Source organism: Ixodes scapularis, unplaced genomic scaffold (assembly GCF_016920785.2).
Source record: "Ixodes scapularis isolate PalLabHiFi unplaced genomic scaffold, ASM1692078v2 PGA_scaffold13__105_contigs__length_92229423, whole genome shotgun sequence".
Taxonomy (NCBI): Eukaryota; Metazoa; Arthropoda; class Arachnida; order Ixodida; family Ixodidae; genus Ixodes; species Ixodes scapularis.
The window spans coordinates 81,619,376-81,635,959 of NW_024609839.1; the positions used below are offsets into that span (position 1 = coordinate 81,619,376).

Consider the following 16,584-nt stretch of genomic DNA (forward strand, 5'->3'; position numbering starts at 1 on the left):
TCACCAGAGGTAGCACCTTTTCGCCGGACTCATGGGATCATTCGGCACGCACGAGAAAGCGCGCGCGAACTCTTCCATGTTCATTAAGGGAATATTGCAGCGGTTCTCGGCCTCCGAATACTTTGTCGATCCACCATGAGACTCCGGGTGATCCGACACGTTGTCACAGAAGTTGTGACAGTACGCGATGAAGAACGTCTGATCCGGGTTGAAAGCCTTCAGTCCTCCGAGAACGTTGCCGACCTTGTCCAGTGGCAGCGCCGCTTTGAAGGCTGAGTAAGCGTACCGCACGGCGGCACTGTCGATGACGTCTTCTTGTATCGTGTTGTTGGTGTAGTTCCCTCGGTTTTCGTACAGGTTCACGTAGCATGTAGACTTGCTGTTGTACATGTCCGTAAAGTCCTCGGACCACCAAGGCAACGCTTGGCCCTTGACGTCGACGTCGCGGCCTTGGGCATCTAGGGCGTGCAAGAGCTCGTGGGCGACGACTGTACCCAGGACTGCGTAAGTTGTGGACACCGGGAGGTCGGGCGAGTAGTAGGGTGGCCTACTGCTTACGATGGGAACGTGGAGCTCGTTGGCATACACGTCGTACTTGATGTGGTCCTTGTACAGTTTCTGTACAGCCTCGTCAATTTCAAACTTCCTGGCAGGAAAGCCGGCTCGAGGCACCACACGAATCCAGTTCTCGAGAAAGTCGGCTCCCAGATCTGGAAACTCGACGGCAGTCGCGTTTTTGTCTGATCGTCGACCAATTTCTGGAAGCACCAGACGGGTACTGTTGATCTTCTGAATCGCCACTGCCTTTGTGTTGTTGTCTAACCAGGGGTTGAGGTTAAGACCCTTCAAGAGTTGCTTCTTGATACTGTCTACGACGTTCGCAACAGCACTCACGTCGTTTTTCGTGGTGAGCGACTCGGTGGCGAAAGAGATCAACTGTGGTAGCATCAACTTGGATGAATACTCTCTGCAGAACGTCCGAGCGTCCGCGACGGGGTGACTACACGAGTCTACGTTCATCTGGAGCGTGTGCTCCAGGCTCCGGATCTCATTGGTGAAGCAGCCACCGAATCGGGTGATCCTCCAGCCCAGGTACAGGGCCCCCTCCTTCTTCGAGAGCGAGTTAAACAGTCGTCGGAAGTACTCCGGGCTTGTGATGACCATGGTATGGTTGTCCAGGAACTTGGACAAGACGAAGTACTTGCTGAACGTCTGCATCCATACTTCGGGCGTGATGTTGGGCGTTAGAAACGACAGATTTTTGAGGGGCAACCTTTGTTTCTTGTCCATCACTGCGAGCTCAAAAAGCTCCTCCTCCATCTTGGCAATGATTTCCACGGTACTGGTGTGCTTCAATCCACCGCCCATCATTCTGACCATCTTGTCGAGGTACTTCCTATAGTTCTCTTTCCTCGTCGGCGAAAAGAGAAACTTGGAGATTTTGGGAGGCTTCAGAGTAAAATCCCAAGCGTTCTGCCTCTTCAGCGAGATGCCAAACCTGAAGAACGCCCCAATATTAAAGTCAAGCTCCATCCTAATGAGGAGATCAAAGGCGCTTAGCTCGTCGACCTTTGCTCCAGGCCAGCTGAAGTTGAAAGAACGCAGGTAATGCTTCAGGCTTCTCACATTTCTGTATCCCGGAGCGATGCTGTGGTAGCACGACAGGTAAAACGTAAGGAACTTATGGGCGTCGGTCTGCGACCGGACGGGAATCTTAGGATTAGATTCGACCCTGTGGAAGGATTCGCTGAGCATCTGGAAAGCCCAGCTTGCTCCGAAACCTCCTGTTTCGTTCGATGCTCCATTTGCGACAGTTGACGCTGTTGTGTTTGTCTGCCTTCCATCACAGACGAAGCGATGAAAGTTCTGGCAGGGGGAGTCTTTGAGGCTCATGGACACATTGATCTTGTAACCCAGCCGGTTACAAGTCATTGACCTGCGTAAATGTGTACGATATGGCATGGATTTTACAATTATGTCAGAACCGGCTTATGTTCGAATTTCGAACTTGCGCCGCACAAAACAACTATTGAATGGCGCAGTAATGAGCGCTTAGCCTTACTACCGAGATGAGTTGAGCTTATTATACATAGCGGGTGGAACCAGCTGAACAATGAAAAGACAACCGATCGCTGGTGTCCAGCGATCGGTTGTCTTTTCTGTTTCTCCTTCCTTCACAGTTCAGCAGGCTCCACCCGCTTAGCCTTATTACACTAAATCATATGCTCAGCTTCGGTTCACTTTGTTTTTAGAGCGCAGCTCTTAGGCGCCCGTTTCCGGCTTGAGCGGCGACGGCGACGCCGCCCAAGCCGGAAACGGGCGCCTAAGAGAGGACCTCGGGAGGACCTCGGATTTCCTTGGGAGGACCTCGGGTTCCTTCGGGAGGACCTCGGGAGGACCTCGGGTTCCTCGGGTTTCTTCGAGTTTCTTTGGTAGGACCTCGGGAGGACCTCGGGTTCCTTCGGGAGGACCGGGTTCCTTCGGAAGTTGCATGCAACAGGTTGCATGCAACCTGGGTTACATGAAGCCTGTTGCATGCAACTGACTCGCAACGAGTTGTGTGCAACCTGTTGCATGCACTCCAGGTTGCATGCAACCTGGTGACGTCATCGGCATCCGCATCGTCATCATTACTGATGACGTCATCAGTGACATCACTGATGGCATCATCAGTACCGATGACGTCATCTGTGACATCACTGATGACGTCATCAACATCCGCATCGTCATCACTACTGATGACGTAATCAGTGACGTCACTGATGACATCATCGGATCGTCATCGTCAAGGTCACGTGACCCCCCGAGATCACGTGATTCCCCTTTCAGTACCTTTCCCTCCTCCTTCTCAAGAGCTGCGCTCTAATTCGACGTTACAGGGAGTTGTAAACGGCTTTCATTTTTATAAATCTGCACACTCACATCCTTGTTTACTACTGCGCTGTTCACAACTCGCCAAATATACCTCTGGTGGACCATGTAATACAGCAAAGGAAGACCATTTCTTGTAGTTGGCGTACTGTCACTGACAAAATAAGAATGTCGGGGAGATCTTTCAGCTGTCCCGCCTCCAGTGCGAGCTTCCAACCTTCGAGAACACTTCAGCGTCTTCTTCGAGCGCTTGATCACGCGCTTCTCAGCTTCCAGCGCTCACAGGTGGCCAAAGCACTACGGAAGGCAACGAGCGCGTGCTGGAGGCCGGCCATCTGAGAGTGTGGCCATAGCCTCCTCTATAGGGAGCATTCACTGGACGCGATATTTGTGGGTGCTCTTTAAAGCGCATGCTGAGAGCGAGGTCACCTTAATAGGCTGCTAAGTCCGGCAATCTTGATGGTGTGAAATGCACGCTGAAAAAAAAAAAAAAAAAGAAGTGCGGAAACTCGCCGTCAGCACGTGCTCAGCAGTCGCGCACACAGCTATGGCCGCCAGTGAATACTCCCTATCGGAAGTATTCACTGGTGGCCATAGTTGTGTGCACGACTGCTGAGCGCGTGCTGACGGCCAGCTTCCACGGTTCTTTTGCAACGTGCATTCCACACCATCAAGAGTGCCAGTCTTAGCAACCTATTAATGTGGGCTCGTTCTGAGCATGCGCTCTAGACAGCACCTACAAATATGGCGCCCAGTGAATACTCCTGATAATCGCGAAGCCTGGCAGTTCGACGTCGGAGCCATGAATGCCCGGTCGCAGATTTGGAGCGCAAGGATCTTGTAGCACAGAACTTTGAAGACCCATTTCTCGGGGAACCTGGACGTCAGCGCGCAGCTTTTGCAGCGGTGAGGACCCGAAACACACTTGTTCGCTCGGGAGAAGTGTGCTTCGGTGTCTAGCCGCAGCGGGGCGCCAGTCATGTGGTTCTCCTCTTATCCGTTGTCTGCCGCTCCACCTTATTCATTTCGGCGGCCGCTTCTCGTGGCCCTCTGCCAGGCGATCTGCCAGGCCTGGAGCCGCTATTGTCATCCTGTCGGCGACTGGAGTCGGCGTCCAGCTGGTTTGTTTCGGCCTGTTCAACCTTTATATAAAGGGACCTGTCCGCAATAAAATTTAGGCTGTGTTTGTAACGTTCTCTTTCTCTTCTCATGGTGTCAACCTTCGTGTTCCTCAGTCTCGGGTTGTTTCAAAATGTTGACTATACAGTATACTAATGAACGTAAAAGGCATCTTTGTATACGTACGGTTTATTCCAGTCGTATCTACGTATAGTTTCTTTTAATTCGTGTCCTTAATTACATAACCTTTTCAAACTTAAACACCGCCTGCTTTCACCCTTTACACTTAATGTCCCGATCTTTTTTTTCAGTTTAAGCTTGCATTTTGTTTGTGGTTTTGTCAGCTTGTCTCGATGTATGTGTTCCACATCAAGGCGAACTGGGTGTTAAACAAAAACACACACTTTCTGGTGTGTGTGTGTGTGTTTGCTAGAATGAAATTTTAAGTGTGAGGAAGGCCATACCTACAAGTCCCCTCCACGTTGAGTACGGCCTTGCCGGAGGGTTGGTCGCTGGCGCCCTTTCTGGCGCCGATAGTAACGATGGTGAGCAGCATGAGCACCACGACGCAGGACCCGACGGCTCCGACCGTGACGAACAGTTTGTTCTTGATCAGGCGCCGGCCGCCTTTGTCGTCGTCGTTGATGACACTCAGCTCGTCGGACATCATCCTGGTGGTTTCTGGAAGCGCGAGGCGTAAACCATTCCAAACGTGGCCGTCCACGCCAGTACACCGCAGACGAACTAAGGGAGCGGAAGAACCCCATTTATGTGTTTGCCCCAATTCTTTTTTTTTTTTTTTTTTTTTTTTTACAGCGGAGTTGTTATGGGGCTTGTTTCCTGTAGTTTCCTGAGGATCGTTCCCCCCGCAAAGAAATGTCGACACAAAACTCTGGTTGCCGCCGTCGCTCATAGATGGCGGTAACTGTCCAGAGCACTGATCTCAATGACACTTGCTGGATCGCGCTTGCCGATCCCGCAAGTGAAGCCACCGGACGCAACCCTGCTGGGATACGGTTTCCCGTTTTGCTAGCCTTTTGCTGCGGTTTTCCAGCGTGCTGTAGACACGTTTTCTACTCGTTCGTCGTCATTCGCCGAGGAAGTTTTTTGAGACTCTGTGTATTGTTGAGACTTGCCGTTGTGAACACGTGGAAAATTTTACGAAAGTGCAGTGTCGCAGGAAAAAGGCACAACGCGTCGAAAGGAAGGGCTGGCGGCGTGTTCAAAGCTTCCTTGGCACGCCGAAGTGCCGTGTCTCTGTGCCTTCGCGCGCTTGAATACCGACCAAGAACCGACGCCTTGTGAATGTGTTTAGCGAGTGCAATGTGCGTGAAGCCGTATCAAAAGGTACAACTGGTCGAAAACGTGTCGCCGGTGTCGCGGCGTGATCAAAGCTTCCTCGGCACGCCGAGTGATGCATCTTTGTGCCTTCGCACGCTTGGGTACCGGTCAAGAATTGACGCCGCGCCAAAGTTCTGAACGTGTGTCGCGCGTAGATGCCTTTAGATCATTTATATATATCGGCCACGGAGTTCTGGATCGTCCAGCTGTTCCGGTGAGTTGCTATCAATAAAAGGGAGAGATCTGTACGTGTTCTTATGTACTTATTAACCATGGCTATGTCCCAAATCTACTCTAATAGATTCCGTGGGAGCGCGAATAGGGCAGCGTTGCGGAGCCAGGGGGGTTTCGAAAGCAAAAGTACAAGACGGCGAGAATGAAAATCTTTGAAGCGCGGCCGATATGGTCGTGTGCAATCTGTTCACCAATTACAATTAGGCGAGCCGCGCTCAAACGTCAAGTGCAATTAAGTAGGTTGATAATAAGCCAGCACTAATCAGTGATGAGGAGCTGTTGTGCACGGTATTGTGTAAATCGTCTAAGGACGAAAAAAAGACGTACCTTTCCCCCATCTTCCGTCGCTAGTGGACGCTGGATTAAGCTCGTTCTTAAACCGCGAGGGGAAAAGACGCTGATCCAGAGGCACGAACAGCTTCACGCACATTGCACTCGCTAAACGCATACACACGGCGTCGGTTCTTGGTCGGTATCCAAGCGTGCGAAGGCACAGAGACACGGCACTTCGGCGTGCCAAGGAAGCTTTGAACACGCCGCCAGCCCTTCCTTTCGACGCGTTGTGCCTTTTCCTGCGACACTGCACTTTCGTAAAATTTTCCACGTGTTCACAACGGCAATTCTCAACAATACACAGAGTCTTCAAAAAAAAACTTTTTTGGCGAATGACAACGAACGAGTAGAAAACGTTTCTATAGCACGCTGGAAAACCGCAGCAAAGGCTAGCAAAAACGGCAAATCGTATCCCAAGCGAGTGAAGTCCGGTGGCTTCACTTGCGCTGCAGCGAACAAGCGGGGAAGCGCGATCCAGCAATCGTCATAGAGATCAGTGGTCCAGAGTGTTGCGTTTGCCGGTTGTCGGCTTGCCGCCGTTGCTCATAGATGGCGACACCTTTCGAGCCTCCACTCTGGCTTGCCGACTTGCGGCCGGCCATTGCTTCATTTCCACCATTGTACAGCTTTGATGGTCTTTCTTCTTCACCAAAGTGGAAAGGCTAAAAGATTTTGTCTGGGCGACAAGTGCTGGGAAGGTGTATCTATGACTTGCGGTGACGTCACATGACTGGCCAAAGTGGTGGCTTTGTCGCTTAGCGCGTACGTTCAGCGTCAGACGTTTCGCATCGAACAAAACTTCGTTCACCGCGCTGTTTTTTTGTTTTTTTTTTTGTTTTGCTTTTTGTCACGACCGAGGACTTTGCTAGTACTGAGAACCTGAACGATGCTTTCGACGTTTACACTTTAAAAATTACCGTAGTTGAAGCCAGAGAGTGTGAAATCATTCACTTAGGAGTCTGTTGGGTAGCTGACCTTCGGTATTTACCGAAAAATACCTATGCTACCATGCAAGAAGTAAAAGCTTGAGATCTGAAATATTGCGCATTTCTAATCATGACCCAGGGATGGAAAACAAGGTGTGGAAGGCAGTTAAAAAAAGAAGCGACTTCTAATCTCCGACAAAACAGGGCCCAGGAAACCGAAAATGGCGACAGACGAAGTTGACGAGAAGCGGGAAGAGAGAGAGAGGCAAGCCGTTCTATACTTCGTTTCAGCTTCGGTCCGAGTGCGGCCAATGTTATGAGCCGAAGGGCCAATCAAACACCGCAAAAAGCGCAGCGTCATGGCGTGCTCTCTGCACTTGATAAGACTAGCCGGTTGAGGAGCACGCACAGAGAGACGGCAAATACCGGCTGGTCCTATCAAGTGTAGAGAGCATGTCATGACGTTGTGCCTCTTTCGCAGTTTGATTGGCCCTTCGGCTCATAACATCGGCCGCGCTCGGACCGAAGCTGAAACGAAGTATAGGCATTATTGCAGTTTAGATTGTACGCCTGTACTGGGACTAACTGATCTGTGATAAATGTACATGTAAAGGTACAGATTTGAAGTCGGGGCTCTTGTAAAAAATTAAGAACAACTTGTCCCCTGCCCGCTCCCGCTTTCGCACCGCAGGCTTAACCCAATTCCAATAAAAATGAATAGGATCATGTGATATAGACAAATTACGTAAAAAGCTTTTAGCTTTTCCACTCTGGTGAAGAAGGAAGACCAGTGGAGCCGTACAATGGAAAGTAATGGCCGGCCGCAAGTCGGGAAGCCAGAGTTGAAAGGCTGCCACCATCTATGAGCGAAGGTTGCAACCAGATACGTGGCTTGCCGCTGCTGCTCATAGATGGCGGTAGGTGTCCAGAGTTCAGTGTCTTCACTTCTTTGCGGGGGACACTATCCTGGGAAAACTAGCCCTTAACAGCTTCGCTGTAAAAAGTGCGAGCGGGCTAGTGGAAGTCCATCATACTAATACAACTTATTTTTTTTTTGCGCTTTAGTATTAGGTTTTACTATTATGATGAATAAGTGCGGTGTTTCTACAGCACCTCTCCAAACGGTAGTCTAGCTCTGTTTTTCAAACTACAGTGAGACGAAATGATAAAAGTTGTTTTCCTGTACGGTAACAATACTGCGTAAATATCTACCGATTGCGTCCTTGAGCACATACAACGTAATGTTTGATTTAGTACCTGAATTTTCGACTACTAGTGACAATGCTGCACGACTGACTAGCCTTAAAAACCGACGACCAGTTCGCGCTTTCAACTTTTCTCCCGCTTCCTTCTCTCCCCTCTTCTACCCTGTCCGCCACTGCCTGTTTCCTCCTCCCTCATCGTGAGGAGGACCTTCTGCCTTGCAGAATCTCGAGTCCGGTCGTCGGCTTTTAACAAGTTTTTTTACCTTGTGCTTTCCCCGGGCATGCAAAAGAGCTGACTCTTTTTTTTTAAATTTTGTACGTGCACTAAAACGGTCTGTGTGTCGTTCCTTGAATTATATGTACGGGTCCTAACAGAGGAATCAGTGTCAAGCTTACGAACTTAGTGGTGCTTCCTGGAGTCGACGGCCCGCTGTGAGCGCAACTGGCGGCTATAGGGACTCATCGAGTCCCACGATCCCAGGACGGCACGACCCTACAGATGCGTTCTCGGGGTGGAATTCGGCACCTTTGTGATGCCCCTTTTGGGGGCGGATCGGAAGGGAGGTGCTTCGGTGGTACAGAACGTTGTCGCCTCGAACCTTGTAACCTCAGTGACCTGAATGTTGTCGGCCGATAAAAAAACTAATTCTTCAGCTCTGTGCTCGAACCGCGTGCTACTTTGACGTTCTCTTCTTCTGTTCGTCAGATCTGAATCAAAAGAGTGTGTGTGAATGTACTGTAGATCGGAGCACGTGGTGCGAAATCTCGCGCTGCAGAACCCAGAAATCTTGGGTTACTTTCCCATCCTTGCCCGTTTCGATCTGGATGAGCATCGTATATCAGCGTGCGGTCGTGTGATCACTACTGCGGGAGGCACTGTAAAGATCCGACCAGCAGTATATACTGCACTGGCAAAATTTATAATTTACAGAGTGTAACTATGTTGCCCACAAAAACTCCGGCAGACTAACCTCAGACTGTCTAAAAGTATAACTACAAATGAAACTTTTCGACTGAAGCAAAATGGTGTGCATCGAGATAATTACTATACCTTGATGAACGTTGAAGAGTTGTCAGGTACTACACACTAGACATAATTGCTTTCTCTGCAGCATGGAGATTAAGTCACCATATTTCAAAGAATACACACCATCCACCGTATCAATCGTTGGCAAACCAAAACCACTCGCAGTCGTCAATACAAATGCACGACTTGCAAAAAAAAGAAAATCTTTTTTTTCTTGGGGGGGGGGGGGGGGGGGGGGGGTTATATGAGGATTTGACTGAATCAACAATCATGTCCTACAACTCAGCTTCGGCTCAATTCAAAATCATGTTAAATTCATATTTTAGCACAGATACCAGAGGTATCTGTGCTAACTAGTATAAACCTACTGATTAACCTAAAAGACCACTCTTTATACCGAAGGACATGGGGTGTCCTACCGGTCGTGGCTACGAATACGTTCTTTCAATTCAGGTTACCGATTACATAAGTGGTCAATCTTAGCGCGGCTGCCGGCGCACCTTCGCGTGCCGAATCGTCTCATGCAAATAAGGTTGTACCTTCTCACATTGACGAGAAAACGGCTACTCGCGATGTTCCAAGTTTCCGGAATGTTTACGACATCTGAGCGGGAGAACTTTGTGCGTGAGGCGGGGAGCCCCGAGCGGAGCGCCCGAGGCGGTGGGGCGGCCCGCGAAAACTCTCCGCCTAACGTATTTTCTCTGGTTTGCTATCCACTGCCACCACTCGAGGGCTGTTGACGTTGCTGGAACCGCTTGCCGCTCTCCGTTAACAAGTGTAAGACCGCCTCCTAGAAGTGTCTCAAACTCTGTTTCGTCTGTCCGCACTTTACCCTCCAGCCGGTGTTCGGAGTGCGAGGTGATTTGTTGTGTCTGGAGGGCCAGACTCGTCTGTGTCTCGTACGCCCGGCACCGCCTCGACTCTGGGCTTGAGCACCGGATGAGAACGATTACCTTCACGGGGAAACGGGGAAGAGGGATAGGTGTAAGTCTATAAGATCACAAACGAGACAAAGGTCCGAGCATTGCTTGTATCTAAGGTGATGGACGGACTAAACTAACTTAAGCTGACTAAACGCGTAGAGGGATCCCTGGTGGTGATGAACAGGGCCGGCCTTCCCGACTTCACTCCGATGGAGCAGCTGAAGTTAGCTGCTCAGATGAACACATTATGAGAAGTCGCCCAAGAAATGGTACAATGCCAAGAGGAATGATTCGCCCGTTCGTACCACGGAAAAGTCGTCCTCACCATGAGCGGCAAGGTCCACCTGACGAAAGGCCCGCTCCTCCCGATACCACCTCCACCGTGGGACAACTAGCTCATCATATACCAGCCAAGCCGTTGCCCCAGAACCACGGCGGCAACAACGTCGTCGGACGCCGAATGACTCCTCCAACCACCTGAAGGAGGTAGCCGGACATCCTGAAGACACAGAGATATTCTACATGGACACTGTTAGAGGTGAGCAGGGACGCACTGCTCAGGCGAAACCGGGCAACAAACGATGCCAGGGAGCACAAGCAGCTCTTGCGCGGCAGAGCTCCACGCGATTCTGCTCGCCATTCGAGCCGCTACCAAGGGTCGGAAGACCCGCGTGACGAATATGATCATCAATGACGAAAATAATCCTTGGAGAAGGGAAACAAGATGGACAAAGGACAAGTCTCCAAACACAGCTGTGTTTGGAGATTTGTCACGCTTGTAAAACGAGAAGTTGTCCACTCTGATCCGCTCACTGCCGTCAAGGCCCAATGCAGGCTCATTCCCCCGGACCACAAAGAATGAAGAACATCCAATCTACCAGAAAATTATACTCACGGTGATATACACTGCTTCATAACCGGATTTGTTCGGCTTCAATAAGGATCGTAAAAGCGAACGTTACTATGAGCTATGAACGCTTTAAACACGCGCCAGATTGAGCCGCCATTGCCTACCTTATCTTATCTTACCGAGATAGCGAGCCACTGAAGCGGGCGTTCACGAACCTCCACAAGGGCTGAGGAAAAGGACACAGTTGCATCTAAAGTGACAATAACTTGTCCTTCTATGGCAATGATGAAGTGAAGCGAACGGAATAAGAGGAAACAAAAACTGCAAGTCAGTTATGGTGGTACCTATGCACACCTGGCTGAAAGCGTCTATACTCGTTGATACCTTTCCTTGACGCAGAGTCGTTATAGGGTTTGGTCGAGAAGCGGGCAGAGCCAGGGCGTGCACCAGACGCAGATAGAGTGCTTGGCATGCTCTCTTGGCCAACCAGAAACCGAAAAAAATCTCCCAGCGGTGGTAGCGGGAAACAGTTTTAATAAGAGCTTAAAGGTTAAATGAAGTTACTCTTCATGGTTGAAAATATGGTGGACGTGATGTTTCGATTATGATCAGGCAAAAAGATGGGAGAAACAATGTGCCGCTCAAACTCTGTTTTGCTTGGGCAAAGTGCGGCCGCACGGACGGCAGATTCCCAGCCTCCGGCGCCTGCATGGTGTACGGATTATGTCGATCGTCCCGGTAGTTGCGCTCTTCCACCATGGCTTTGGATGACCGTGATTGGAACATCACGTGCGCCATATTTACAGTCACCGGGAGTTACTCCGATGCACTTACCAGGTTTGTTTCTCGCGACCACCGCCAGGTATTATTTCTGGCTTCTGGTTGGCCACAATCGAATTTGTGAAGACGCCCTGGAACACGCCAGCCCGCTTTCGGTCAATGGCGCCTCCTCATTTGCTACTTCCAAATGGTTGACCAAACTCTCTCTATATACGGCTCTTCCCTGACTTTCTAGAAGTGAAGAGTGCGTGTGGCACAGCCGTGAACGGAACTCAATGTGCTCGAGCGCCCGTGCGACCCATAGCTTTGACTAGATGCACGGTCTAAGAGAGATATATATATATATATATATAGACCACAATGTATTTCCTCCCCCGTGATATAGACGAATGCAAGCAAGGCGACTGGCCGCCGCCATATGTCCCTGCTCGTGCGGGCAACCCCGTGAATACACTGTTCCCGTGGAACTGCAAGCTTGCCAAAGCTATGTTCACGCGCGCGCTGCACGCGTGATCACAACCATGGGGCCGGACTAGTGCCTCACCCATGAGGCACCAGTCCGGCCCCATGGTTGCAATCGTCTATACATGGACACGGCGTGTGTCGCATCTACCAGATATCGTCCTCTCCTCGCTTTGGTTTCGAGCGGCGCCACCAGATGTCTCCTTGATATGCGGCTAATGACAGCCTCTCGCGAGCCCGGTTTCCCTCGCTTGTTTATGGAAGGCATGCCATGTCAAACTTGGCCCTTGCGCTACAAGTGTTACTTGCACGCTGCTTCGTCACTGACCTTTAGTTTCGTGCCCCAATGGTGGCAATAACAGGTTATATGAACGCGTTGAAGCGGAAAGATCTTTGGCGCGGTGTTCAAGCCGCAGTGTTTGTCGAGGTCAGAGCAGACGCTCCGCGCGGAAGAAGCGCGTGCCCGGTTGCCATGGAAAAAATACTTTTATTTTCTTCAGTTGCGTCGTCTGGACGGTGGAGACGCTATCGGATGAGGCCACTGGGACGCGTGCTAATAGGACTTTATCTGGTCAATCGCGTAGCTGCATTTGCCGTGCTTTGTATCGTCACCTATATATTATATTTTACACCGTGGATTATAGAGTCACTGTCTTTGTCTGCTTGCAAAACAGGTCCGCATTTGCCCAAACTAGCTATGGCACTGCGCGCGCGCTGAAAACAGATTCGCACGACGCAAACAGCAGCGTCATCGAAGCATCGTGACGACAGAGTCGTGTGTTGGCGTAAAAATTGCAGTTTGATCAATAGCAGACACGATGATGCAAGCAAACGCTGTAGACGATACATATTTTATTGGGTCCGTTTTAAAATGTAAGCAAGAAAATATTAAAATATAAAAAAGTCTGAACAGCACAGTAAAACAATTCCCGGTTCACAGTGGCGGAAATATTCTAGCCGCCTACTTTCGAACCTATAGGGAATATTTGTAATGCACTTAATTTGCTTTGGTACAAATGCACATGGGGGAAAAACGGGTGCTCGTGTTTTAAATTATGACCTTGGTATAGTCGAGTTCCAGCCTCTTTTGTCGATGTGACAATATCTTACGAACAGCTCAGTAGCTTGTCTTCACATACGGCATTATCCGGCACTGAACGGTACAGAGATGGCATAGCGTTCTGTATAGGTTCAAGTAATCTTTCAAGTATAACAATGCATTAAATACTGGCTTGTCGAGAGAATTAAACATATTCAAAGCTGCAATCAACGCAACGTTCTGGCAACAACGACAAACGCGTGAACGCGACGTCACGATCACTCGCTTGCTGAAAAAAGTTTCATCAGTTCACGCACACAATGTTGTAAGTTTGAAGCAGTAGAAAAGTTCACAACTTAAACAAGAACAAAAAGTGGGATAAAAACAAATTTGTATGTACAACTGGGTCTGAAACCCTGCGCTTTCATCCTAGGTCATGTGTTTGAAATTGCAATGATTGTTATTGACCGCGTGACCACCCCCAAAAGAGTCTAAAAGCTTTTTGTAGCGAAAACAGTTAACAGCCTTTCTGAAGAAAATGGTAAGCCGTTATAAAGGGAAATCCAATATTCATGCATCAGGAGTATCAATAATTGTATCCGATCTGTATTATCAATATCTCCAATCCAAGGAAACGAGGTACCTTCCATCAGGACAGCCAGTGTAGAGATAAATTAGTCATATATAGTAGATGCAGCTTTACGTTACCTAGGCCATGGGTCAGTAATCTCTTTCCGCAGACACAATAAGATGTATTCTGCCCTATAATCAGCTGTGTGGCGCTGAACTGCTGCCTGAGTCAAACTGCTTGTTCACAAGGTACACCGCTGCCTATTCGTCTAACGGTCGGCTGACAAAGATGGCGTCGAAAAAACAACAACATTGGTGTTAGCTCCAGGCTAGACACCACTTAAACACCTGTGCTGAATGCTCAAATCAGGCTCAGCGGCCTGGGGGACAAGTACACGGGTGCGATGGCCGCGTCGAAGAGACGCCTCGCAGACTTGTCGACAGCCATCGGAACAATGGCTTGCTCTCTGGTCCGCGGTCTTGGCTTTGGATTGGAACGGATGTGCGGTGAACGCTGGCACAGTCCGGCACTAAGGACGCGAGTGTTTAACCTTCTAAAGGTTCAGTTCGACGTCGGTGGAGTAGCAGCCGATCTGTTCCGATCCCCGATGCACTGTGGCCTTGACAAAGAAGTCCCCGTCCAGGAGGTAGGACGGCAGATCGGGCGGCAGCTCGGGCACTTTGAACGTCGACGGCTTCAACCGCCATTCGCCCTGCGTAAGTTGCGAAAATGTGGGTCATTACGGACCTCTTCAATGATAGCCTTCTACGCATTGACATTTTTGTTGTCTACTGGGCTGCGGGGCGCCCTCCGGGCAGTAGCTATCTTCTGCAGAATATCAGACGTGATGCCGCGCATCCGCCCACGGCCGAGTGATTCGTCATTTTTCGCCGGGATGATAAGCGCTGGAAAGCTAAATACTGTCATCGTGAATATTCACGCTAGTGGTGTGGCGAATGTCTGCCACGTTCTACTTTTTACCGCGTTATTATTATTTTTTTTTTTTTACATTTTGAATTGTTTTGTTGTAGTTATTGTGACGCGGTTGACTTATGCGGTATTTTATCTGTATGGGGGCGGGTGCTGCGTGAACTCGTATCACGTTTGTTACAACGTATTACAAGCTCGGCGCCACACAGAAGAGGGCTGATATGTCAGTGGCACTTTTCGGCTAATGCCGCTGCTGAGTAGCAGAAAGAGCACTATCGATAATTTTCATTTGCGCCGTCCGCGCGGAATGAATCGCCACATGTCACAATATTCACGCGAAGTTTTGTGGTGTAACGCGCCTCGGGAATTTCGCTGACGCCACTCAAGTAGTCCAGACATCGCCAGGAAGACGTAGAATCAGCAATTCGAACGCGAAAAAGGGCAGGAGGACTCACACCGACGCCGACAACATCGCATTCCATTGGTTTGTTCATGGGCGACGGCGAGCTTCTTGCCCACACCCCCATCACGCATGCGCGGCGCCGGTGGTGTCCCCTAGGGGCGCTCCGGTTTGTTTCTAAACCAAGCAAAGATTAAGTGAATGGTGGCAGAAATCGAGAGAAAACTAGGTATTTTCTTATCCACTTAGGCAAGGGGGTTTCATAGCCTCACTTTCTTTGCACTGCGGAGTGAATATAGATTTCACATTTAAATATTCTAAGCTTAAATGGTAAAACAAAATGGCTAGGTGGCGTAAGCTACCGCCCGATCCAAAGGGCTCAGCCGTATTCATCCATCCATCCATCCAAACATGAGTTGGTGTATAGTTGCAGCCCACTGGTGGCCGGAAGCCGCAAAATTGGGTTGCAGAGTATACTGTCACACGAGATGCGGCAATGCGTACCTCGTGATATGGACACTTGCAGGGGACCTCCTTGCCGGTGACTATGTCCAGACACTCTCCCTTGGCAAAGAGCCCGATGTCGCAGATGTCGTCGTACGTGCACGAGCCCACTCCGTTGGGAAGGCAAGGTATGGTCAACCAGGTGGACAGGCCGAACAGGAACGTCAGCTTCTTCTGCATCTCGAGCCGGACCTGGCAGAAATCAAGAATGTTGTCATCACGGCTGTGTGGACGTCCGAGACCAATATCTCACAGCCCGCTTCATTTAGGGTGCCTAGATGTCTGTCTGTCTCAGGGTGAAGACATCCATTGTTGTCCGGAATGTGCCAGCGCGTGACGCTCTCGCGCACTCGGTGCGTGACTTGGGCGGTAAGATGGCGTCTATGCATAAGCCAAAGCTACGCGCTTGAGCTGAGTGACACCGGATTGCGCGCACTTCAAAATGCATAGAAAGAACGATTGGGCGGAAAAATGGCTGAGATGTCACCACTCAAGCAAAAGCGCGCGTGTGTATGAAGGCACTCTAGCTTCATTACACCACCGCTGCCACCATGCACGGTGAGAACTATAGTCTTTCTGCATGCGCGACAACCCCGCTAAGGGCCTGCGCGAGCAGTACACGAGGCGGCACGAGCTGTCTCGTGAACTGGCGTCTGCCTCGTATGAACTACAGTTACGGCGGCGTCACCGATGTGTGGAATGCTTAGTGCGCTCGGTATTAGCGCCGAGATGTTTCGGTGGCGCCCTCTTATGATTTCCATCCGTGACGTCACGAGTGGGATTGGCCTCGCCGTGACGTCACCAGTTGTTACCCCGGCTACTTACCTTCAGGTGTGACGACGAGTACGATGGTGTGTTTAAAAAGCACAGTGGAAGCTAAGAGCCATTGCAATCGGAAACTAACACCGTCAAAGTTGACAATCTGACAACGCTCATATAAGCCCATGGTTTGGCCAATCGTGGAAAGCTGACCGCAGCGACGCTTTTGGTCACGCACATCGTTAATATTGAGGGGGGAGCACTGCAAGATGCTTTTAGGCAACTGTAACTGTTTGATGAAGTCACTAGG

The 16,584-nt window shown here is 50.0% G+C and overlaps 2 protein-coding genes across 2 annotated transcripts in view; both read right to left on the minus strand.

Annotated features, from left to right (window-relative positions):
* On the minus strand, positions 1-4,660 carry LOC8042778 (phosphate-regulating neutral endopeptidase PHEX-like). Its single transcript, XM_002415773.5, has 2 exons — positions 4,455-4,660; positions 1-1,936 (listed from the first exon to the last, which is right to left on the minus strand). Exons 1-2 carry the CDS (start codon positions 4,658-4,660, stop codon positions 1-3), a joined length of 2,142 nt encoding a protein of 713 aa, XP_002415818.3.
* Positions 4,661-14,008: 9,348 nt separating this feature from the next.
* Positions 14,009-16,584, minus strand: part of LOC8042781 (ganglioside GM2 activator) — a 62,414-nt gene continuing 59,838 nt past the window's right edge. Inside the window, exons 3-4 of the mRNA XM_040498759.2 lie at positions 15,516-15,707; positions 14,009-14,393 (exon numbers count right to left, since the gene is read on the minus strand). Coding sequence (XP_040354693.1) covers positions 14,235-14,393; positions 15,516-15,707 — 351 coding nt within the window. The 3' untranslated portion in view covers positions 14,009-14,234. The remainder of the gene's footprint in view (positions 14,394-15,515; positions 15,708-16,584) is intronic.

Bases quoted from the DNA above. Each gene is read 5' to 3' on its own strand.
- LOC8042778 (XM_002415773.5), bottom strand. From the start codon at position 4,660: ATGATGTCCGACGAGCTGAGTGTCATCAACGACGACGACAAAGGCGGC. The intron at 1,937-4,454 runs GTATGGCCTTCC...ACATTTACGCAG, and splicing joins AACGTGGAGGGGACTTGTAG to GTCAATGACTTGTAACCGGC.